Source organism: Squalius cephalus (assembly GCF_949319135.1).
Source record: "Squalius cephalus genome assembly, chromosome: 12".
Lineage (NCBI taxonomy): Eukaryota > Metazoa > Chordata > Actinopteri > Cypriniformes > Leuciscidae > Squalius > Squalius cephalus.
This window is the reverse complement of record NC_137133.1, coordinates 4044146-4066617: the sequence shown is the minus strand read 5'-3', so window position 1 is coordinate 4066617 and position 22472 is coordinate 4044146. Positions and strand designations below refer to the sequence as shown.

Here is a 22472-nt window from a genome sequence, read left to right as displayed (position 1 = left end):
GTCAATCGCTCTTTCTCCCTCAATGGAGTGAAAAGGACATCATGCATCATACAGACAGACAGACACTCATGAACAGCCACATTAACACACACATTAAACATGCTGACTGCGTAAAAACAAACAGCCTGAGGAGTAAACACACAAACACACACTCTGGTGTCAAACCGCTGGCGGAAGCGTACAGTAATTAAGTGCAAATTAGATGCAGTTCTGTGTGATATGCATGAAGAGAGTGTGTGTGCGTGCGTTTAACTGAGTTATGCTATGAAAAATTAGGCAATTTTTTCTGTGTGTAAACAAGTGTGTTTTGATTAGTGCAGTGTTTACAGCAAATGTTAGCCAATCTATGATTTTTTTTTGTGTTTATATCTTCCTCCCTCCACCCTATCGAGTGTGTGAGCGTTCATAATTTGTGTTCAACCGAGGGCTCTTTCATTAGGGCCTCCTGGGCAAAGCACAACAGAGGCATAAATTACCTTATGCAGATTAGAAATAAATCTATAAACGGCTTTAATTTTATCCTACACCTCTTCCTCTCGCTTCTCTTTATCTGTCTCCCGCTCTTTCTCTCCCTTCCCATCTGTGTTGTCTCCAAGATCTCTTCCACTGAATTTAACTTCCTCATGAGTTTATGAAGACATCCACTAGGGGTGGGTCACATGCAACAACCAACTAGCGCATTAGTGAGGTCGACTAGTTTATCTGTACGTTTCTTTCTTTCTTTCTTTCTTTTTATCATTACATTTTAGCAGTGGTGCTTTAATTAGCGTGCTGAGAGCATGCTGTGCTTTAGCTCTTGGGCAGATTGCACGGTAAAACTATTCAGGATAATTCAGTTTTAAAAAGTTATTAAGTCAAATTAAAAATAGTCCAACTTTTGAAGATGCCATGAAATTTAAATATGAGTTTTGTGGCTTTTAGTATCATCTATATGCTAGTGAGTGCTAGTTTTCAAACTAGGGTGCGAGGATCCCCAGGGCGCCACAAGGGTCTATGGAAAATTTGCGAGGACAAAAAAGGATTTAACAAAATGTAACAAAAAATATCAAGTTACGTTATTTATGGTTAACACAATATTTTTTAATACCAAATAAAGGTACTTAAGAACACTTTAGAGGTACTGTGACAAGTAAAAAAAATGTATATATAAGTATGTATATATAAGTATAAATAAATAAATAAATAAAATACATTTCAATTCTTCCACAACACAATGGCACAACATATTCATTTCTTTAAGCCCAGCAGTAAATAAGTATGAAGTGGATATGAATTGAAAGTATTGAATTCTTCAATTCTTCAATATTCAATTGAAAAAAAAATAAAAAAATAATAATAAAATACATTTTTTTTAAATATATAAAAAAAAAAAAATTATATATTATATATATATATATATATATATATATATATATATATATATATACTAAATGTTTCCATTTCGGTTTATACAGTTAGATTAAATCAAAACTGTATCTATACATTGATTTGTTTACCAATTTATCCATAAATAAATTAATCTACAAAGTAAGTTTATACATCTAAAATCACTCGAATAGTGGACAGAAACAAAATATAGACCCAGCAATGCATCATTTAAAAAATATTTCAAGTAAATCATTTCCAAGATAATATTTTAATCATTTTCTTTGCTTTAACAGTGACAAATTAAAAGACAATTATTTGTTTAATTATTTTAAAACATTTCCCTTAAATAGTATTAAATGGATCTTTATACATGAAAAATGATTAGCTGCCTTCATATTTCATTCCCTCTCAAGAGGATTATAATTTTTGGGCTGAAAGGCATCAGAAAGCTCTGTACTACTAAAAGTTCCTCTAGACAGCTGTTTAAGCAACCGACTAGATCATTCTAAAATTATGTAGTTAAGCATATCACATCTACCCAACTTACAATGATTGTGTGTGCGTGTGTGTGTGTGTAGGTTTATATTAAAGCTGCCGTCGGCAACATTTTTTTGATCATATTCAGTGAAATTGACACTATAATCCGACAGAACAACATAAATAAGGTGGTTTTAGAAAAAAACCCGAGCTTCTAACTCCACCTGGAGCGTGTTATTTGTTTTGCAAAAATCCACCGCTCCCAGATCATCGGGTCCAATCAGCGCAGGGGGGTGTGCGATCTGACTGTCAATCACTGGTCGTGCACACGCCACAGATCCCCCCTCCCTCGCGGCTTGCGCACGTTACAATATCACATGCACACGACACGCCTAAAGTTCACCTGAAGATTGTACGAAGCGTGATGGCGGAGAGAAAATCTACTAACAAAGCTTCCAATTCCTCGGTTATTGCTATCTATGGGTAGATTAGCCAAGGCAGCCTACCTCCGAGTCCATGGTGTTGATCGATGCTGAAGAGACGGACGCGTTCACAGAAAATCTGGTGCACACGCACTGACTAGCACGACCTCGATGGGAGGGTGCTCGCTGGTAGTGGGGGAGGGGCATGAGAGTTGTAAACATTCAACATTTTGGCTAAGTCGACCTAATCTGCCAGACTTGCCGACTGCAGCTTTAAATTACAAGGATGGTAAAACCTAAGGTCACCTACACTGTGGGGACCAGCCAGCAGTCCTCATGAGGAAAACTGATTAATAAACAAACTAAATTGTAAACTAAATATAAAAATGCAGAAAGTTTTGTGTGATGGGTGGGTTTAGGGGTAGGGTTAGTGTAAGGGAATAGAATATACAGTTTGTACAGTATAAAAACCATTACGTCTATGGAGAGTCCCCACAAAGATAGCGAAACCGAGTTTGTGTGTGTGTGTGTGTGTGTGTGTGTGTGTGTGTGTGTGTGTGTGTGTGTGTGTGTGTGTGTGTGTGTGTGTGCCTACTTGCTAAATTCCACTTTCTTGAGGAGCTCCTGTCTCTTCTTGGCTTCCCTCTCTTTTCTTTGCTCCATCTCTTCCTCCATGGACAAGAAGTCTTCATATGAAACATCGTCCAAGTCCAAATCACCTGGCAAGATGAATCTACGCAAGATACATCCTGGTTAGCAAACAGCCAAAGAGGAGATCTGCAAATCTGTAGATCTGTGTGAGTGAATCACACACACCTGCCCCGGTCTTCTCCATCCCCGATGGCGATCAATGCTTCAAGGTCAGTTCCTTTCAGGCCGTACTTCAGGAGCTCTTTGGCTGCATCCACATTCTCTGGGACCCTCTCCACACACTCATGCAGCACCCATGATCTTTTCTTTATCTTACTCTGTGGAGAAAAAAAAGAAAATACTTAAGATCTACTTATACTAAACACCAATTTTAGTCAGAAATGTTCAGTTTAGTCAATTTTTCAACAACCACAGTGCTTTGTTTTTTGGGTCATTCTCAGTGGAAAACAAGTGTTTCATGGGTTGTTTCAGTGTTACAAATGTTGTGTTTACAGAATGACTCCTACCAAGTAGTCCTGAATGGAAGCGATGCTGACGGTCGATTTTCTCCACTGTCTCTGATAGACGAGATCCGAATCCAGACCATATGCTTGAGCCAGAGAGAGAGCCTCTCCATACTCCTCATTATCAATCTGTGAACACAAACACACCCACCAGATAAACCTCTACGTCTTATTAATGGTCTGTCTAAGACTCACAAAACTGTTATTGCCTGTTAATATTACAGCAACAAAGTAAATCTATAAGGATCTGAGGTATCTCACAAAATGCTGTTGTAACTTTGAGGTTGGCATATTTTATTTCACCCAATTCACATTCATCTTTCTCTCGCTTTTATTCCACAGTTCCTTCTTCTGAGTGTGAGCAAGGACTGAGTTTTAAAAGCAAGATGGGAGCGTTGAGATGTCACTATATGTAAAATGCTGTGCTCAGAAATATTAATGAGCTTGTGGTGAGGTAATCTTCAAGGTCTACGTAATCTTCCTAGACCACTCGGTCACGTAACGTGAATTGTTATTCTTGAGAAAACCCTTATATTTATTAACTTCTATGCCTATTTTAATGGCAAAAAAACATATGCCCTCCATGTTAAAATGCCCAACTTTACAGCAGAAAAAAATAAAGTTTACAGCCTTGTACAAAAAGTGGTTTTGGTCTATATAGCTAATTTTGCCCTTTATGACAACTGTGAGAGGGGTTAATTTTTTTATAACTCATCCGTTTAAATGCTATTAAGCCTTTTAAGTTCTGCATAATTAAGGGCGTGGCCACTTGAGTGACAGGTGGATTGCCGCCGCTGTCGCTACTAGCCGTTTGTCTGTTAGCCATCACGTCACCTCAGCTAATCCCGCCTCTTTGCCCAGTTTTGGTTATCCAGGAGTGACGTGCGGTGAAGTGCTGCCAATATGATTAAAGCCGATAAGTACACCTTGAACCCAAAACAAGACTGCACTAATATTGTTGCAGTGCTCATCTTGTTTCATACATTTTGGACGTTTTTTTTTTTTCATAGGGGAAGCTTTAAAATGGCATCCAGGTAAGATTATAAAATAATTCACAATCACTAGTTAATGTCCAGATGTTTATTTATTTGGAGAGTTCTTTATGATAAGCAGAGCAATTCTACAGTCATTCTGTCATTATAATGACTATCCCTTACATTTTAAAGGGGTGGTATAATGCCCTTTTCACAAGATGTAAAATAAGTCTCTGATGTCCCCAGAGTGTGTATGTGAAGTTTTAGCTCAAAATACCCCACAGATATTTTTATATAGCATGTTAAAATTGTCCATTTTTGAGGGTGAGCAAAAACGCACCATTTTATGTCCGTCCCTTTAAATGCAAATGAGCTGCTGCTCCCGGCACAGGGGGCGGAGCTTCAACAGCTTGCACTCACACAGACATGCACTGAAAATTTCTAAAACTTTTAGCCTTTTATGTTCAAACCGGATTCAGACAATGATGGAGAGACTCATGAAGAAGCAACAGGGCATTTCTGAATGGCTAGTTGATGAATTTATGTAGCTTATGTGTAGTTATCTTTAGTCATTGATTAGCATATTCTGCCTTGATAATCTATAAACCGTGTTCCGGGGGCAGGGTTTATGTAAATTCTAGGGTTGGTGATGTCACTAACCCGGGAGGAATGTCGTGTAGTCTCTACCAGCCGTTTGTTGTAGTCCTTAAAATGCAAATTCTTTAAAAGCAAATATCTCCCTTTGCTTTGAACTTTGAGCATCGTAACTTTGCAGATGTTGTTTATGCTCAAACAGCAACATTACACACTAACTAAGAAAAGTGAAATCATAATCAACCACCCCTTTAAGTTTGGACAAGTGGGCGGTTCCACTCCGTCAGGTTGTTATAGTAACCCACCTTCCTCTGGTAGAGCTCCTCTGGCGTGGTGGACCTCAGGCTGACCAGGCGGTAGTTCTTGATGACGGTGCGCGGCCGTTTTCTGGGAGGGGCGAAACGTTCCATCTCAGTCACGTAGTACAAGCCCTGCTTCACATATCCAAAATAACGTGCCTTCGCCGAGGTCTCTTCATCCGAGTCGGAGTCATCCTCTCCATCGTCCTCTTCACCCGTCACGCTGCTCTCCAGCCGAGAACGCTTATGGGCCAGCTTTACCTCACACTGAGAGGACAAAGGGATCAAAAGAAAGAGATTAAAAAGATTTGGTTGGCTGACCCAAGGACAACAAAACCTTAAAGAAAGTTTCCCGGAACAATCCTTTTGATTATTTTACAAAAAACAAAACGAGATGATTTTTTGATTATGGACTTGGAAGTCTAACAAACCGTGTTTCTTCAGGACACAAACACATTTTCCTGGCACTACCTGTTTGTATCTCTCTTTCTCACTCACTGCAAAATCTATCAAACAAACTTCACACAGTCGGCACCGCAGCTGGGTGCTGCATTTCCCTATGGAGTGAGGAAACCGTCAACCGAACATACAGCCAGAATAAAACCCGACATCTCTCTAATGTTCTCACTCTCCTTTTCCCATCCCTCTGTACTCGCCTCCAGGTTCACATCTCTCTAGCTGTGAGAGCTTTACATCAGTGCAAAGCGTCAAAAAACAATGAGGTGGAGACGGAAGAGATGAGTTTTTTTCTTATCAGAGGATGAGGAGCGGTAAAGCACTTTTATGATGATGGCCTGAAGATAGAGAGAGAGTGTCTGAATAACACGACTTCCTTTACAAAAGTAATTACTGCCATCAGCGGCTACGAATGAAAGACTGCATTCTGGATGGAGAAGCATGTTGTCACAAGGACTGATGAATGATATTATATTATATTATTTTATATTATGTGGTGTCAATCGATTAAAAAAAAAAAATTAATCGCAATTTTTTCTGAAATTAATCTCGATTAATCACACAGAACATTAAAGTTTTTAATATGTTTGTATATTGTAAAAATATTGAAAAAAGGATGCTGCGTTATTTGCATTGAATATTTGTATTCATTAATCTGTTAATTTTGACAGCCTTTATTATATTATATTATATTATATTATATTATATTATATTATATTATATTATATTATATTATATTATATTATATTATATTTAGGGCTGGGAAATGATTAATCGCATCCAAAATAAAAGTTTGTGTTCACATAATATTTGTGTGTGTACTGTGCATAATTATTGTATATATAAATACATACACATGCAAGTAAATATTTAAGAAAAATTTGTTATTTATATATATAAAATATTTATATTTATTTATAATACAAATTATATATAATATATATACAGTATATTTAAGCAAATATTTCTTAAATATATACATGCATGTGTGTGTATTTATATATACCGGTATACAAAATAATTATGGACAGTACACACACATATTATGTGAACACAAACTTTTATTTTGGATGCGATTAATCGCGATTAATCATTTCCCAGCCCTAATTATATTATATTATATTATATTATATTATATTATATTATATTATATTATATTATATTATATTATATTATATTATATTACAGTTCAAAAGTTTGAGTCAGGAAGTGTTTTTAAAATGTTTATGAAAGTGGTTTATTATGCACACCAAGACTGCATTTATTTGATCAAAACAAAACAACTTAAAATAACTTTTATCTCTTTCCAAATACATTTTAAAATGTGATTTATTGCTGTTATGGCATAGTGTCACATGATCCTTCTGAAATAATTCTAACTTGCTGATCTGGAGATTTTTTCAGGTTTCTTTGATGAATAGAAAGTTCAAAATAACAGCATTTATTTGAAATAAAAAAAATTGTAACAATGAATGTAATGTTCTTTACTGTCACTTTTGGTCAAATGTAATGCATCCATGTTAAAATGATTAAATATTGTATTATTCGGGAGAGGACTTAAACATGATGACAATCCAAAACTAGCTAAAATTAATAATGCATGTTTTTTCACACTGTTAAATTACAGGATATTAATTGGAGAATGATACTTATTTATTTTATGTACCAATAAAACGACAATATTTAAATGCATATATAATTGACTAAATCATATGAAATACTAAAACATACTTATATATGAAAATTGTCAATATTTCAAGTTGAGTTAATTCATTGTAATGGAGAGTAATAATTTTTTTCTGAAATCAATTAATCTTTGCTAGAGTGAAAACAAAAGATTAATGTTTCTTAATTTTATACCACCATCAAAATCATCACAAATATATATATATCAGGAATATTCAATATTTGACACTGGTTAAAACTGATACATGTAGAAACACACACCTCCAAACTGAGGAATCCCCCATCATGGGCTGAGGTGACTCGCGGTGAGGGTTCAAACCACTCGCAGGACTTCCCGAGAAGGTTTTTGAGCGTCCGCACAGAAGACACAGTGAGGGCCCCAGAACAGCGGGCTAATATCAAAGCGGTCTCACTCCACCAGCTCACATCTAACAGAGACTGATATTGCTCTTTATCTGAGGAGAGAGACAGGTGTTGAGGACAACACCACAGGAAAAACAATCTGAATATCATAAATAAAACATTTCACCGACATTCATTCATTTAAAAGTCACCATTCCACAGCTAAACGTGATATATGATTTAGAAACATCATTTTCAAAGAGGAAACAGAAAAGAAAGCACAAACCGAGGACAAGAAGAAAGACAAGCTTTATGAAAACGTGTGATCTAAACCCACAATCAAAATGTCACTGCCTGAATTTAACGCCTCTCCGCAAAGACACAAGACGCAGGGTTTTATTAAAGCATTCTTCTCCCTCCCACCCCTTCTGTCTGGACTCACTACATAATTAATAGTGCTAGGTAAGTGTAGGAGTAGATACACGTCCATGGTTAAGGGTCTGGCTACCTTTTATCTTCTTTCTCTTCTCCAGCGAAGTCTTCCATTCTGGGTTGATCTCGTCAAATCCCGGCTAAAGGAAAGAAAGAGCAAGTGAGAGAGGGTAAAAGGGGATAGCAGGGAGAGGTTTTGTTTCTAAAGTGACAACGGTAAATCAGAGGAACGTAGCAGCGTGACATCCGAAGTTTGAACTTCAAGTGCTACAAAGAGAAACAAAGATGCACAAGCATGCATAGACAAGAACAAACAAACCATTTTATGACATATTGTTAAAAGGTGTGTTCATTTCTAGCTGTGCTCTAGAAAGCGATATTAAAGCTGAAATGTATAATTTCTCCATGTTTTCTTCTCTCCAAGCTTTTTGCCCAAGTTTTACTCAACGAAATGTTAAAAAACAGAAAGAAATTATTTTTTAAATGATGTACAATGAAGACTTCAGTCATATCAGTAATCAAAAGCGGTTTTATTCTACATGAGGGTCACCTCATGGGGGCGGCCATCTTGGAATCACATAACTAGCTAAAATCTCTAGGTGTGTCCCAATTTGCATACTTATGCACTATTCCATTACGTTTTAGTGCGAGTAGTGTTCACACTGAAAATTCCAAATAGAACTAGTACACTTTTGCATGCACACCACTTGGTGTCTGCATAACAAATTGCTGAGTAGCACACCTTTAAAGTCAGACTCAGCATGAAATGAAAATTGCAGAGAGAGGTGTGCGTTTGGGGTGTGACTATTTGATTGCCTAACCAATGGCAGGCAAGCGAAGTGTTTGAGAAGCCTGTTTAAAAAACTCCATTTTCGCAATCCCATTGATTAGAATAGTGGCACAGAATCGTATCCACTTCAGCTTTAAGTCTCTGAAACCGAGCACACGCGCACACAGTGATTTTATTACTTGTTCCTCTTGTTTCCAGCTGCCTCTCAGTTTGAATGATGGAATATTCCAGAGACTGAGACTGCCAGAGAAGTGGATGACAGCCAGCACTGTGCTATCAGGAGACAGACTCATTCTGAACACGCCATCCTGAGTAAACATACACGTTCAATTAGGCATTGCGCTATTTATTCAGAGTTTTTAGGAGAATGAAATTGAGCTTTGGCATTTTATTATATTTGCTGTCATAGCGGCCCAGAGAGACAGGGCAACACAAAAACCAATGTGAGTCACCTGTTCACTGTTACGCCTGGAGAAAAGTCGAAAGCTGGGCACCCTGAAGAATCCTCGCCTCTGGGACTAAATAAGAAAAGGAAATGATGATTAATAACTTCCTTCATGAATATCATGGTTGCATTTACATACTAATATTTGTTTGTTACATTTCCAGAAAAATTCAGGTTAAACTGGATATAACTGATCCAAGATGGTAGACAAACTTGGACCAGTAACAACCCATCTACCACTTGGTCATACTACTATATCTTAAGTTGATCAAACTGGTTTCTGGAACATGCTAGTGGGCCAAACGATCTAATCACCAACTTGGACCAGCTAGAAACCAAATAAATATGATCACTTATATGGTGGACAGATTTCATTTAGGCTTTTATTCACATATAAACACACATACATGGAGCGTAACATATGGTAAACATGGAAGCTTTTGTGTATGTCACATGCTAGAACAAACCTCACTGGTTCTTGTGCATCACACACACGTTTGAGCTTCTGTTCATCATATAAAGCAATCGTATCTCTTCACAAGACTTGGTTGAAACCACCTGATTCATATGGATTTATTTTAAACACCTATGTGACTTTTTTTGGGGATCTTCTACATTTCGGTTATATGGATTTTCTATCTCTCAGGTGTTATTAAAAAATAACTTAATTTGTGATTAAACGATTAAATTTTGACAGAATTTTCATTCTTGGATGAACTATACCTTTAAAATCTAAAAGTGTTGCTTTTCGTAGGCTGTTTTTTGGTCTTTCACAGACCTTTCAGCAACATGTTTAAGATGTCTGAGAGATTATGGTGAGTTTTCAAACTGAATACCCACCATGATGATCTCTCACACGTTCAATAACACTATATCAAGCCAAGAGCCAAAGAGCTAAATAAATAATTGAATATTAAATAAATATGAAGAATATCAATACAGGTTCCACCAATTCTATCAGGACATTCTAGAAGTTTCTCATCATAACTATGTCCATGAAGTCATACCATTAGACATGTAAGAAGCCTCAGCATTAAAGCTCTTATTCAGCCAACAATGTAGCTTCCAGAGCTCACTACATAAAACCTTTACAGCCTTAGAGAACCAAAAATGAGCATGTGGTTTCAGGTTTGTGAAACAGAGATGTGAGATTGTGTATTCTGAACAACAGTCAGTGAAGAAGTGTCTTTACTCCTTGATATATGTCTGTTTCTTAAGGGGTAGAACAGTCCATACAAACGCAAGGACTACTAGAGAGTTAGTAACCTTCTTATAAAATTCAATACAAAAGCAAGCACTGAAAATACTTTAATAGATGCAAAGTCAATAATGCAACACCCTGAGCAAAACCTTAGCCACAATCCAAAAAGCCTACTCCCCTAGTGGTAACCTAAGAAAACCCAATACAATCACTCAAAACACCTTACTAACTGCATTCCAGCACTTGTCAACCAACCAACATCAAAACATCAAGACAGTGATTTTCTTCAGAAACTCAGGTTTCTCCAGTGGAAAACTATAGAACATCAAAGCCAATGATCAGAGACCTGAGATGCCCAGATTATATTTTATTTTATTGTGAAAGAGTGCATGTCATGGATGCCTTTCCTGGTCCTGACACGAGTATGGAAAGACTCACGGCTAGCCCTGTCGCGATAATTAAATAACCGTTGATCGCGATTATTTCAGACAACCGCGATTATTGCGCACAAGGGGGAGTCATGGACCAAAATAAATAGACAAGCACAAATTAAGATTTCCAGCAATATATTCAAAGTCATCTGAAGCCATTCCATAGCTTAACTCACATTAAGACAGGACAGAAGTCTATTTACAGCATTAAATTAAAGTTCACGGAAACTCGTCTTCCCTCCTCTGTGGCTGTCAATCATTCTCAATTTAGTATTCAAACAGCGCGTGCGCGCCTTGTCCGGTTGATACATCCAAATTATAATGCTTGATCTGTAGATAAAGGGGCTGTGAATTTGCATAAAATGACTTAATTTTGCAGGAGTTTATTACTGTTTTTAAACGACTCGCTACCGTGTGTGCCTGTTAGATCACACACATCACAAGGACTATGAATTGGCATCAAATGCACAATAACTGGAATTTAAATCTGTGAAGAAACAAATGATCAATACACTGTTAGACAGATATACACTAGGATTTGTGCGCTCGACATTTCTTCCCTTTGTGCCGTGAACTTTTAAATGCGCACTTGTGCAGCGCTGCACACTGCGACTCCATGTTGCTTTAAGCACATCATTCTGCACCCGAGATGCGCATACGCGCTTTGTGCCGCTCTGTTTTGAAGCGTTTCATATTATCATGGTTTTGCGTACTGAAAGATTATAAAAAGCTGCACAATACATTTAAAATAAGCATCATTTAATTGTATATTATTTGTGTGTAGTGCAGTGTATATAAATATATACACTTCTGAATTCTTTACATTAATATATAAATATAAAATTGTTAAATGTATGAATACCTGAATGAATTTTATAAGAGTACTAATATTAATTAGTTTTTATTAATATGTTTAGATTTTATAAAATTACTGTGCAGATTTTTTCAAGAACTGCTTTTTGCTGCTGATTTATACACTCACTACGTTTAATTAAAAATTGGCATAGCTATTGAATACATTTATTTAATATTTAAAGGTGTTAACTGTAATCTTTCACTGCAAAATGATAACTTACAAAGCATTAAATTCATCACAATTATTTAATGAATGAAGCACACAAAAAAAAAGTATGACAAAGCTCTAAACCAGACAATTAATCGCCAAAGCCCTAAAACTGGCAATTAATCGGCATAACCGCAATTATTTTTTAGACAATTAATCGCCAGCCAAATTTCATAATCGCGAAAGGCCTACTCACCGCAGTAATGTCATCCTCATAACTGGTGACCTGTTTATAGTGAGGCGACCCTGACAACACCCTCCATGCTGTGATCCCGCAACGGCTCGCCCTGGACACACCAATGTCTCCAGACTCACACCCTCCCACCAACAGCAACCTGACAAACAGACAAACACATCAGCAGCATTAGTCAGAGGAAAGCACACACACATTACACTCAGAGCACCTCAACCCTCTTATGAGGCCAAAGTGGCCCATGAGGGGCTGATGAAACAGGAACGGGATCTAATCTGATCTAGACACATGTGAACAGCAGCACATACAAATAAATGCACACACACCCCTCTATACAATATATAAAGACTGCCCCCATGTGGCAGCTAATGTCCTCACTATTATTTTCTTAAAAAAACAATAAGCACTGCCTAAAACACAAGCCAAAGTGAATTCAAACATTCATTTCAAACATGTATAGTGGGAATAATACAAATCACAAGTGTGATCCAAAGGTTGAGTTATGCCAGCTGATTTTGTGTTCACTCTTAGAGAAAAACACCCCTGTGACAGTCACACACACAACAAAAACAGCTTCGAGATGGGGGTCTCACCTGTGGCCAGGATGATATATTGCAGTGGTAATGCCATTGGAATAGTGGCCAGAGAAACTGAAGGTGTGATTCTCTTGAAATCCCTGATTGGTTCCAACACTGAGAGTAAAACAGGAACAAGAAATCAATGCATCAACATTATAATAGTCTTTACCAGGCCATATTAATAAAACCCTGTGGTTTTAAGACATCGTTAAAGAAAATAATTAATTAGACGCAAGTAAGAGCTGTGCGAGTAAAACCTCACTCCCCTGGACTCAAGAGATGCTAGGGCTGGGTATCCGACACTGGTTCCTGAATGATGCTTTTTCCGAAACCAATTTTATGCAATCCGTTTTAACAAGATTACATTACATATTACCTAAAATAAAATATGTTTTTATATTTTTCAGTTTGTTGACTTTTTTTTTTTTTTACAGACTCAAAGACCCATATAGGCCACTGGGAGGCAGAATATATGCCTCACGCTCAAGCGTACGCGTAAAGCTTGCCGCAAAGCACTGGCAAAAGTAGCCTAATGATTATGAATGTGTCCGGAAAAAATAGCAAGGAGACATTTTAATTGTTTATTAATAAACTAGTGTTTTCTGAGTCAGTGTTGGCTGCAAAGATGAAGTTGACGTTGCTGACTCGTCATCTCTGCAGTATAGTGAACGCACCCGGGCCTATAGAGAAAAATGCACCTTTCATTTGGATTACATAATCAAAGCATTTGTTTTTGATTGGAATTGGTTCATTTAAAAGTAGACATTTCATGTTTTCTAAATGCCCATTTCTCATGTCTGTGAGGCAAGTAGCCTATTCACCGAGTTTCGGTTCATTTGTGACGCGCTCCAGTTCTTCTTGCAGCCGGAGACGGAGCAACTTTCTGCTCTTAAGTTTATTCCGTGCACTGTCAAGTGCTTCATCAGATTTGTCGTGTTGCCAGTCTTGGCAGCAATTATCTTGCAGCAAATATTGCACTGCGTGCTGTTGGGATCAAGCTTGGTGAAATGTAACCACACTTTTGATCTTTTCCACATCTTTTACATCTATGAGGGTTGGGACGCTTACACACTACAGCCTCACGTGTAAGTCACGTCTCTGGGCGGAACCGGCGTAAACTAGTGTTTTTCCTTGATGCCTCGCCCCAGCCAATCATGCTGCGAGATTAACGAAATTTGGTACCAAATGACAAGAGATTTTTTGATACTCAATGGTATCAAGGCAATTTGGACAGTGCCTAAAATGTATCAAACTCGATACCCAGCCCTACTAGTGATGGACACTAGAGGCTGCGGTCTTTAGCGTCCATCCCGCTCGTAGTGGTGCGATTAGAACCGGAGAGGTTACATTGGTGCAGTGACCCAGTTGGGAATGAGGTTTAGGGGGATGAGTGTAACGTAGGCCAGCTAGTATGAGCTGTGTGAGCAAAACCTCACTCCCCTGGCCTCAAGAGATGCACTAGTGACAGACGCTAGAGGCTGCGGTCTTTAGCGTCCTTGTTAACACGCCCGCCTCCCATTCCGGAAACGCTAGTTTGAATCCCGCTCGGAGTGATGCGAGTAGAACCGGAGGGGTTACATTGGTGGGTTTTTGATTGCCCGGTCAGGCTAATTGTTCTGATTCTTCCTTGTTCTGCAAACATTTCCACTGGTCAAAACAAACAAGGAATATTTGACCATTTCATGTTAAACCTTCAACCAAAAAAAATAAATAAATAAAATCACATCACATCTAAATAGTTACTTGCCAAAAAGTTTGGGACCAGTGAAAATGTTAGCAGAGCAAGATATTTAACATGTGTCAGGAAGAAATACTGAAATATTTTCAACTTAATATTAAATGAACACAGTTAATTTAGCGGAAACATTTAAAGTAGAATGTGTTGCTTAACTGTCCTGATAAGAATGGCCATTGAAGTTTGCATGTTTCAATGGTTTCAGAGAGTGAAGTGCAAATAAAATTTTAAGTAATTTGAGTGAGTTTTGTGATTTCTTAGAGCGAATTTAGTTTCTCAAGAAGCTTTGTGACAAAAATGCTCTTAAAAGAATCGTTTAGTCCAACGTTAGTCCAACATTTCTAAATGACTTTGCAACTGCTTAACTTTGAGGAAGTTTTCAAACACTTCCATTTAATAACAACATGAGGGAGGGAACGGGAAAGAGCTTTCTTCAGAGCTTCAAAGCATACAGCCAAGTTTTTGAGGAGAATAAAGCAGATTTTTTTCAACGATGGAAACTTTAAAAACTTGAGCTGACTGATTAAACAAAGAATTACAAATTGGAAACTGCAGGCAATTTTATTAATACTCAAAGCTAAGCCTCCCCCTCAGTACAAAGATAAACAAGACGCAGACTTTGGGGTTTAGTTGCAGAATATCTGGCCCTGGAAGAGTCAAAGAGAATTATGTTAGAGAGGATCTGCAAGCATCTGAATCATCAGAATCTTCTCTAGTGGTCTTGTTCCAAAATCTTTCAATGTTTGATCCATGTATTACAACACACATATTCTTACTATCTAACATCCCATAACACTCTTTAAACACATTGAGGATTAGTGCTTTCTTATCCTCCATTATCCTCCCAAGTTCTTGACAATTGGCACAAAGTCACCCATTGCAACTTTACAATTTAAATACCAGGATAAACAAAACTGCATAAACCCAGCAAATCAGATTCTAGCCTAGGCAGATTTTTTGTCTTCATGAGACTGTTTTCTAAGGGTTAAAGCCCTTGCACACCGAGTCCGAAATTCACGTCCGATATTTTCGCATGTTAAAAAATAAATACGACCTCACGTTATGTCAATCACGCTTTACACACTGCCTCCGAAACTTTTGTTCGTCATAATACAATTCAGATCGGGTTCGATTTTCTGCGTTTTTCGCATCTGTAGCAAGCTTTTTGAATGGTGTTTTGACAATTCAGAGCCACCAAATCCCGATTATGAATAAACGCATACGAAAATTTCGGACTCAGTGTGCAAGGACCTTTAGGCTTATGTTTTCTCAGCAAAAACCCATTAAAAACAATGGACCTTTAATTCACTTTTCTGACTGTCTTGGCTATTTTATCATATAATTTTCTATGTTATGAAAGCTCTATAGTTGCATGAACAGTTTACTCTCCACCAACATTAATATAGATTTTGATTTAATTTCCCTTTATTTAATAGGGGTGTAATGATACTCTCATGTTACGATTCGATACATATAACCCAATGCACAGGACAATAGAGACACCAGAATAAAAATATTCATGATTCTGAAGCTTAAAATACAGATTTATTTTAGACGAATATGCTTACTGACTAGTTATATTTAAAATATAATAGATATAATAAAAAATAACTTTTTACTGGTAACATAAGACAAAAATATTCCCCCATTGCATTGTTATATATTATATTCAATATTATATATAGTAGTTTAATGTAGTACTGACACTAAAACTCTGTAAACTTCTCACACAGAAATTTTCATTTTGCTATGCACAGTACAGACTGTCACTACCAATCCACGATACATATTGTTGCATTTTTGCATTGCAATATATTGTGACACGATATATTGTTATAGCCCTATATTTAACTACTATTATTTTCATATATAATTTACATTAAATTATAAGTAATTTACATAATGTTGTGTTTAATATATAAACTAAGAAAAAATAGTGGTTAAAACAAGATTAATGGTCATTATATATATATATATATATATATATATATATATATATATATATATATATATTATAATTATAGATATAAATATATTTATATTTATATTTTTTTCAATTTTCTTTCATTTTGTTAATTTTTTTTTTGTTTGCTTTGCATTATTTTATTTCACTCCACCAAATATTTTTCAATCAATCGTTTTGTCTTAGCATAAAATGGCAACCTTGCTCTCCACGTACCTGACCAGATAACTCTTGAGCTGACCGCTGTAGGTGATGACCAGCAGCTCCGCTGACCACTGGGCACTGGCGGTGTATTCCAGGAACATCAGACCGGCTGCTGCATAGCTAAAATCTCCCGGGAAGCTCATGGCCTAGAGAGACAGACAAAAAAGAAAGACATCAAAAAGATAGAGATGGAAGCAGAGTTTGAAAGTGACAAAAATATATGGAGTCATACAGTTCATTACACTCAGAGGCTCTTTGATAGAGAGAGGGCATCTTGTGAGACTAAACTAATAGTTTCTGACAGAGAGATGGAAGAGTGTAGAGTAATGCGGGGGAGGATGAGAGCCAGCAAGAGAGAGACAGAGAAAGAAAGGGCCAGCAATATACTAACTGAGACCTCTCTAGCAGTGCAATCAAAAGAAACACAGAGGGGGGATTGAAAATTGGTAAAGGGGCAAGAGAGCTCTCTTTCTGATAGAGAAACTCCTCAAATGTCCTCCAAGGGCATCAGAGCTGAAGGGAACCAGAAAATGTGTTCCTTGCTTGGGCAGCAGAGTGGGAAAAGCCCCCTCCCGAGAGGGTCAGGCCTGCCTGGTGTACGGAGCGAGAGAATGAGAGAAGAGCCCAGCAGTGCAGAGAGCCAGAGGGCAAAGCACACAAGCCTGAAATTCAGCCATTAGGAGCCAGTCATTACAGCTATCACTTATACTGAAAAAAGAAAAGAGTGCTCTTACTGTGCACAAAAAGTGGAATCAATGACAAGTGATAGTGTGTGAGAGAGAGAATGACTGACCGAGGAAAGGACAGACAGAGAGAATGACAGAAGGTGATGAATACAGAACAGTATGTGTGACGTACCGGTGGTATAACGAAGAGTTCGCTACCCATCAGGTCAAAGACTCGGACCGTACCGGTGCTGTCAGCGTATGCCAGCAGAGCACAGTCATGACTCCACGCCACCCTGCGCCAGTGAGCGTTCGGGTCCTTGGGTACTGAAGCAGGAAGGAGAACACAAATATTATACAGAATAATATACAGAAACAAAAAACTTTATATATACATGACCATTCAAAAGTTTTAGGTCAGTAAGCATTAATTTGATCAAAAAAACAATATTATATATATATATATATATATATATATATATATATATATATATATATATATATATATATATATATATATATATATATATATATATATACACACACACAATGTAATAATATTATTACATTATTGAAAAACCCCAAAAAACTTTAATATGATTTTAAAACAATTTATTCCTGTGATGGCAAAGCTGTTATTATTACTCCAGTCTTCAATGTCACATGATCCTTCAGAAATCATTCTAATAAGCTGATTCGCTGCTCAGAAAAATTATTATTATTATCATTGTTGAAAACAGTTGCTTAAAATATCTGTGGAAAATTTAATTCTCACTAGAAAATTCAAAAGTTCAACATTTAAATCTTTTGTACCAAATTTAAATGTCTTCACGGTGACTTTTGATCAATTTAATGCATCTTTCCTGAATAAAAGTTTTTCTTTTCTTTTTTTTTTCTGCCCTCAGACAATAATTTCATTATTTTAATGTGGATTTATTTATGGTAATTTTTAATTACAGTTAAAAACATGTTAAAGAAGAGGTATATTAACATTGACTCTGTATAAAAAAATACAATTATAAGTAAATTAAGAGATTTGGAAAAAGAAATGTTTAATGTTAAAGTTTAATGAGTTGAATGACATTAATCTATTATGCAAAGCTTCAGCATAATCTCTTTGCAGATGGGTTAATTTTTAAAGAAAAGTACATTTAGCATCGGTCTGTGAGGCCAAGACATTTTTTTAGAAACCTCCACGGTCAACAGTGAGGAAATCAAACCATTCACCGCAGTCAAACAGCACCGATTCAGTGCAGAATGAGCCGAAGGCTTTTCGATTAAAGTTCAAAAGCCCAGCGTGATAAAATCTGTATACTTAAACACTAAAGTAACACTTAAACAGCAGCCGCATGATACAACAGCTTCAGGGCCTAGCAAACCGTTTCATCCCGACAGCCTACATACAGAGAGCTTCAAAATGCATGCTTGAAACCATCCAGGCACCGTTCATCAGACAAGAGGGGGTTAATGAAGCAGACTTTTGATTAAAAACATTTTGGCTTTGGTCCGAGCCGCACCGCTGAGATCAGATGCACACGACTCCTTAGTGTACATCAAAGCCAGCGGTTGCCAAAGCAACCGTATCATCAATCCGATTCTGACCCCTGAGGTGTTGAAAACCGGGAAACGCAAGCTGGTGATTTCTATTCAGGTAGAAATGCACAGAAACATCGGTAGGGAGAGATTCAATAATTCACAATGAACGATGGCACTTAGCAAGATAAATATCGGTAGGGGAAACGCTTAAGCAGGGTCCATAAATCATCTCTCAGCTGTTAAAAGCTAATTAATCTAAGATGAACGCCGGGACCAATATTGCCTGAATTTGTGGGATGAGTGTACTGTATGCTATATGGGCAGATTCGCACACCGTAAATCTCATTTAAATTAAAAAAAAAAAAGTGTGGGGGGGGGGGAGTGCTTTTTAGAAGAAAATAATGCAAAGTCAGCAAAGCCACCCCGTTGAGCGCATACTCGCTATATAAAAAACTGTATCCCTGAGATTGAAGCGCTGAGTCACTTTGTGCTCTCACAACAAGAGACCAACCTGAGGGAAACTGCGTTTGGATGAGAAACAGAGCAGCCATTCATGGTAACCAACACATGACTTTCAGTTTGGGCTGAATGCTAATCTGTGCTGGCTTGTGTTCACTTATCAATTATAGAAAGCATCACAGATTTACCATTTGGTAATCATATCCATAGATCTATAAGTAGATGCCACATGCCGGGATTTAAATTCCCAAAGATATTGGATAACCTTTCACAGGTGAGGATGTGTTGGTTTGTTTTTATATGCATTAACTCATTATTAATGTTTTTACTATGGTATTTTTTAATGCCGTATTAGCTCACGGTGTCATCTTATTGTATTGTGTTAGTTTGGCAAAATCAACTGCTGAAGTCTATTTCATATATATATATTTATACATGCGTCTAACTACGGTTGCAGACACAGTCAACTCGCTCTCGGATGTTCACGGACCGGCATTGACTGTTCCAATATGGCGGACCTCGTACATATAGCGGCCCATAGAAACAGACGGTAACGAGGCATCTATGCATGTACGTACTGTATTAGAGCTGCACAATATATCGAAATTATCGAAATATCGCAAATGTATATATTGCATATCGCAACGGCTTGCAATAACTGGGGTCATGAACAAAAGTCAAAGAGAAAATCACTCACTGCTCTTGGCTGAATAACTTTTGTAGCTTTAATAAGAATCAGGATATATTTAATTCATACAGTGAAAACTAAGCAGTTTTATTTTTACATTTGATTATTCAGCTTTCACTTTCAGAAGTTGAAGGGATGTTTTCTTGTCACAAAAAGAATGTGAAACACATATGTAGGTTATATAATTCTGAATATATTTTAAAGATAATTGAAATTTATTTTACACACTTTAAGCATTATCGTATCGCATATCGAATATCGGATTATTTAATGAGTTATCGCATATCTCATTTTTCTTCAATATCGTGCAGCCCTAGTATGTATGCATGTATGTCTGTGTGTATATATATATATATATATATATATATACAGGTGCTGGTCATAAAATTAGAATATCATCAAAAAGTTGATTTATTTCAAGAATTCAACTTAACAGGTGAAACTAATATATTATATAGACTCATTACATGCACAGTGAGATATTTCAAGCCTTTATTTGTTATAATTTTGATGATTATGGCTTACATCTTATGAAACCCACGAAATCAAAATCCCAGAAAATTAGAATATTACATGAAATCACACAGTAATTACACAGTGATACCATGGTCATTGAACCAGGTTTTGGTTATTTTGGCAGTGTGGGCCGGTGCAAATCCTGCTGGAAAATGAAGGAAGCATGAAGTGCTCTGGAAATGTCCTGGTAGACGGCTGCGTTGAGTGGACAGCACAGTGGACCAACACCAGCCGATGACATGGCTCCCCAAACCAACACAGACTGTGGAAACTTCACACTGGACTTCAAGCATCTTGGATTGTGTGCCTCTCCATTCTTCCTCCAGACTCTGGGACCTTGGTTTCCAAATGAGATGCAAAATTTGCTCTCATCAGAAAAGAGGACTTTGGTCCATGTGCTTTATTAAATCCAGAGTCAACGCAGCCGTCTACCAGGACATTTCCAGAGCACTTCATGCTTCCTTCATTTTCCAGCAGGATTTGCACCTGCCCACACTGCCAAAAGAACCAAAACCTGGTTCAATGACCATGGTATTACTGTGTAATTACTGTGTGATTTCATGTAATATTCTAATTTTCTGGGATTTTGATTTCGTGGGTTTCGTAAACTGTAAGCCATAATCATCAAAATTATAACAAATAAAGGCTTGAAATATCTCACTTGCATGTAATGAGTCTATATAATATATTAGTTTCACCTGTTAAGTTGAATTCTTGAAATAAATCAACTTTTTGATGATATTCTAATTTTATGACCAGCACCTGTGTATATATATATATATATATATATATATATATATATATATATATATATATATGTATGTCTGTATATATGTATGTCTGTATATATATATATATATGTGTGTGTGTGTGTATGTCTGTATATATATATATATCATAGAGCCAATCACGTCATCTGCTTGGGCATTTTTCACTTCTTGGATCAAACATACTGATGACTCATCTATCACTGAAAAATGTTTGTTATGTTGTTAGATATGCTGGTATGATAATACTTGCTGATAACTGATATTTCACATTTTTACAATATTTAATGCATGTTAATTTTCTCTATTTTTACATTTAAATTACCTTTGCCATCATTTAACAATAAACATTCATCTTTAAAAGTTAATACCAATTCATTCAGCTTTAAGAGCTTGAGCATTTAAAGTGGCGGACGACAAAACTGCAGTCACACTTATTATAAACATAATGATATAATCTGTTGGTGTGGCCGCTAATAAAGTTATCGCTATAGTCATATCATATCACAGATTGGGCCAATCACAGCATCTACTACTCGGACCAAAAATACTGATGACTCATCTGGCACTACAAAGATCTTTGTTTGGGATGCACGATACACTGGTACGATGACATTTGCAGATAACTGATACGTCACGTTTTTACAATATTTTCTATTGGCCAATATTGGATATTTAATGCATGCTAATGCTAATTTGTACATTTAAATTACCGTTGCATTCCCATCAGGATCACAGCACAGAACACACATTTATCTATAAAACATCACATTCTCCCCCACCAGACGAGAGAGGAAGAATGAAAGAAAGCAGCGTGAATATAGAGCACAAAAGACCAATTATTAAAAAACACACTCCATTTCATATACTTCACACTACTGGAAATTCTGCCTTTATAGAAAGTACTGGCTGAATGCAAATCTCCATGAAATGAACTGAAGTGAATTGAAAGCAGACTTGCATGTCTGCAGGCCTATTCTCTGAATGATATTGCTCATAAAATATTCAACATAAATGTAAAGCTATAAGAAATA

At 36.8% G+C, this 22472-nt stretch overlaps 1 protein-coding gene across 2 annotated transcripts in view; it reads right to left on the bottom strand.

Annotated features, from left to right (window-relative positions):
- Nucleotides 1-22472, bottom strand: part of nbas (NBAS subunit of NRZ tethering complex) — a 194546-nt gene that overhangs the window by 163661 nt on the left and 8413 nt on the right. For both annotated transcript variants that reach the window (XM_079887640.1, XM_079887641.1), the window contains exons 7-18: nt 17666-17799; nt 16820-16953; nt 12921-13019; nt 12331-12469; nt 9447-9512; nt 9174-9302; nt 8281-8344; nt 7692-7885; nt 5295-5555; nt 3425-3550; nt 3084-3235; nt 2863-3000 (exon numbers count right to left, since the gene is read on the bottom strand). In XM_079887640.1, the coding sequence (XP_079743766.1) occupies nt 2863-3000; nt 3084-3235; nt 3425-3550; nt 5295-5555; nt 7692-7885; nt 8281-8344; nt 9174-9302; nt 9447-9512; nt 12331-12469; nt 12921-13019; nt 16820-16953; nt 17666-17799 (1636 nt within the window). The remainder of the gene's footprint in view (nt 1-2862; nt 3001-3083; nt 3236-3424; nt 3551-5294; nt 5556-7691; nt 7886-8280; nt 8345-9173; nt 9303-9446; nt 9513-12330; nt 12470-12920; nt 13020-16819; nt 16954-17665; nt 17800-22472) is intronic.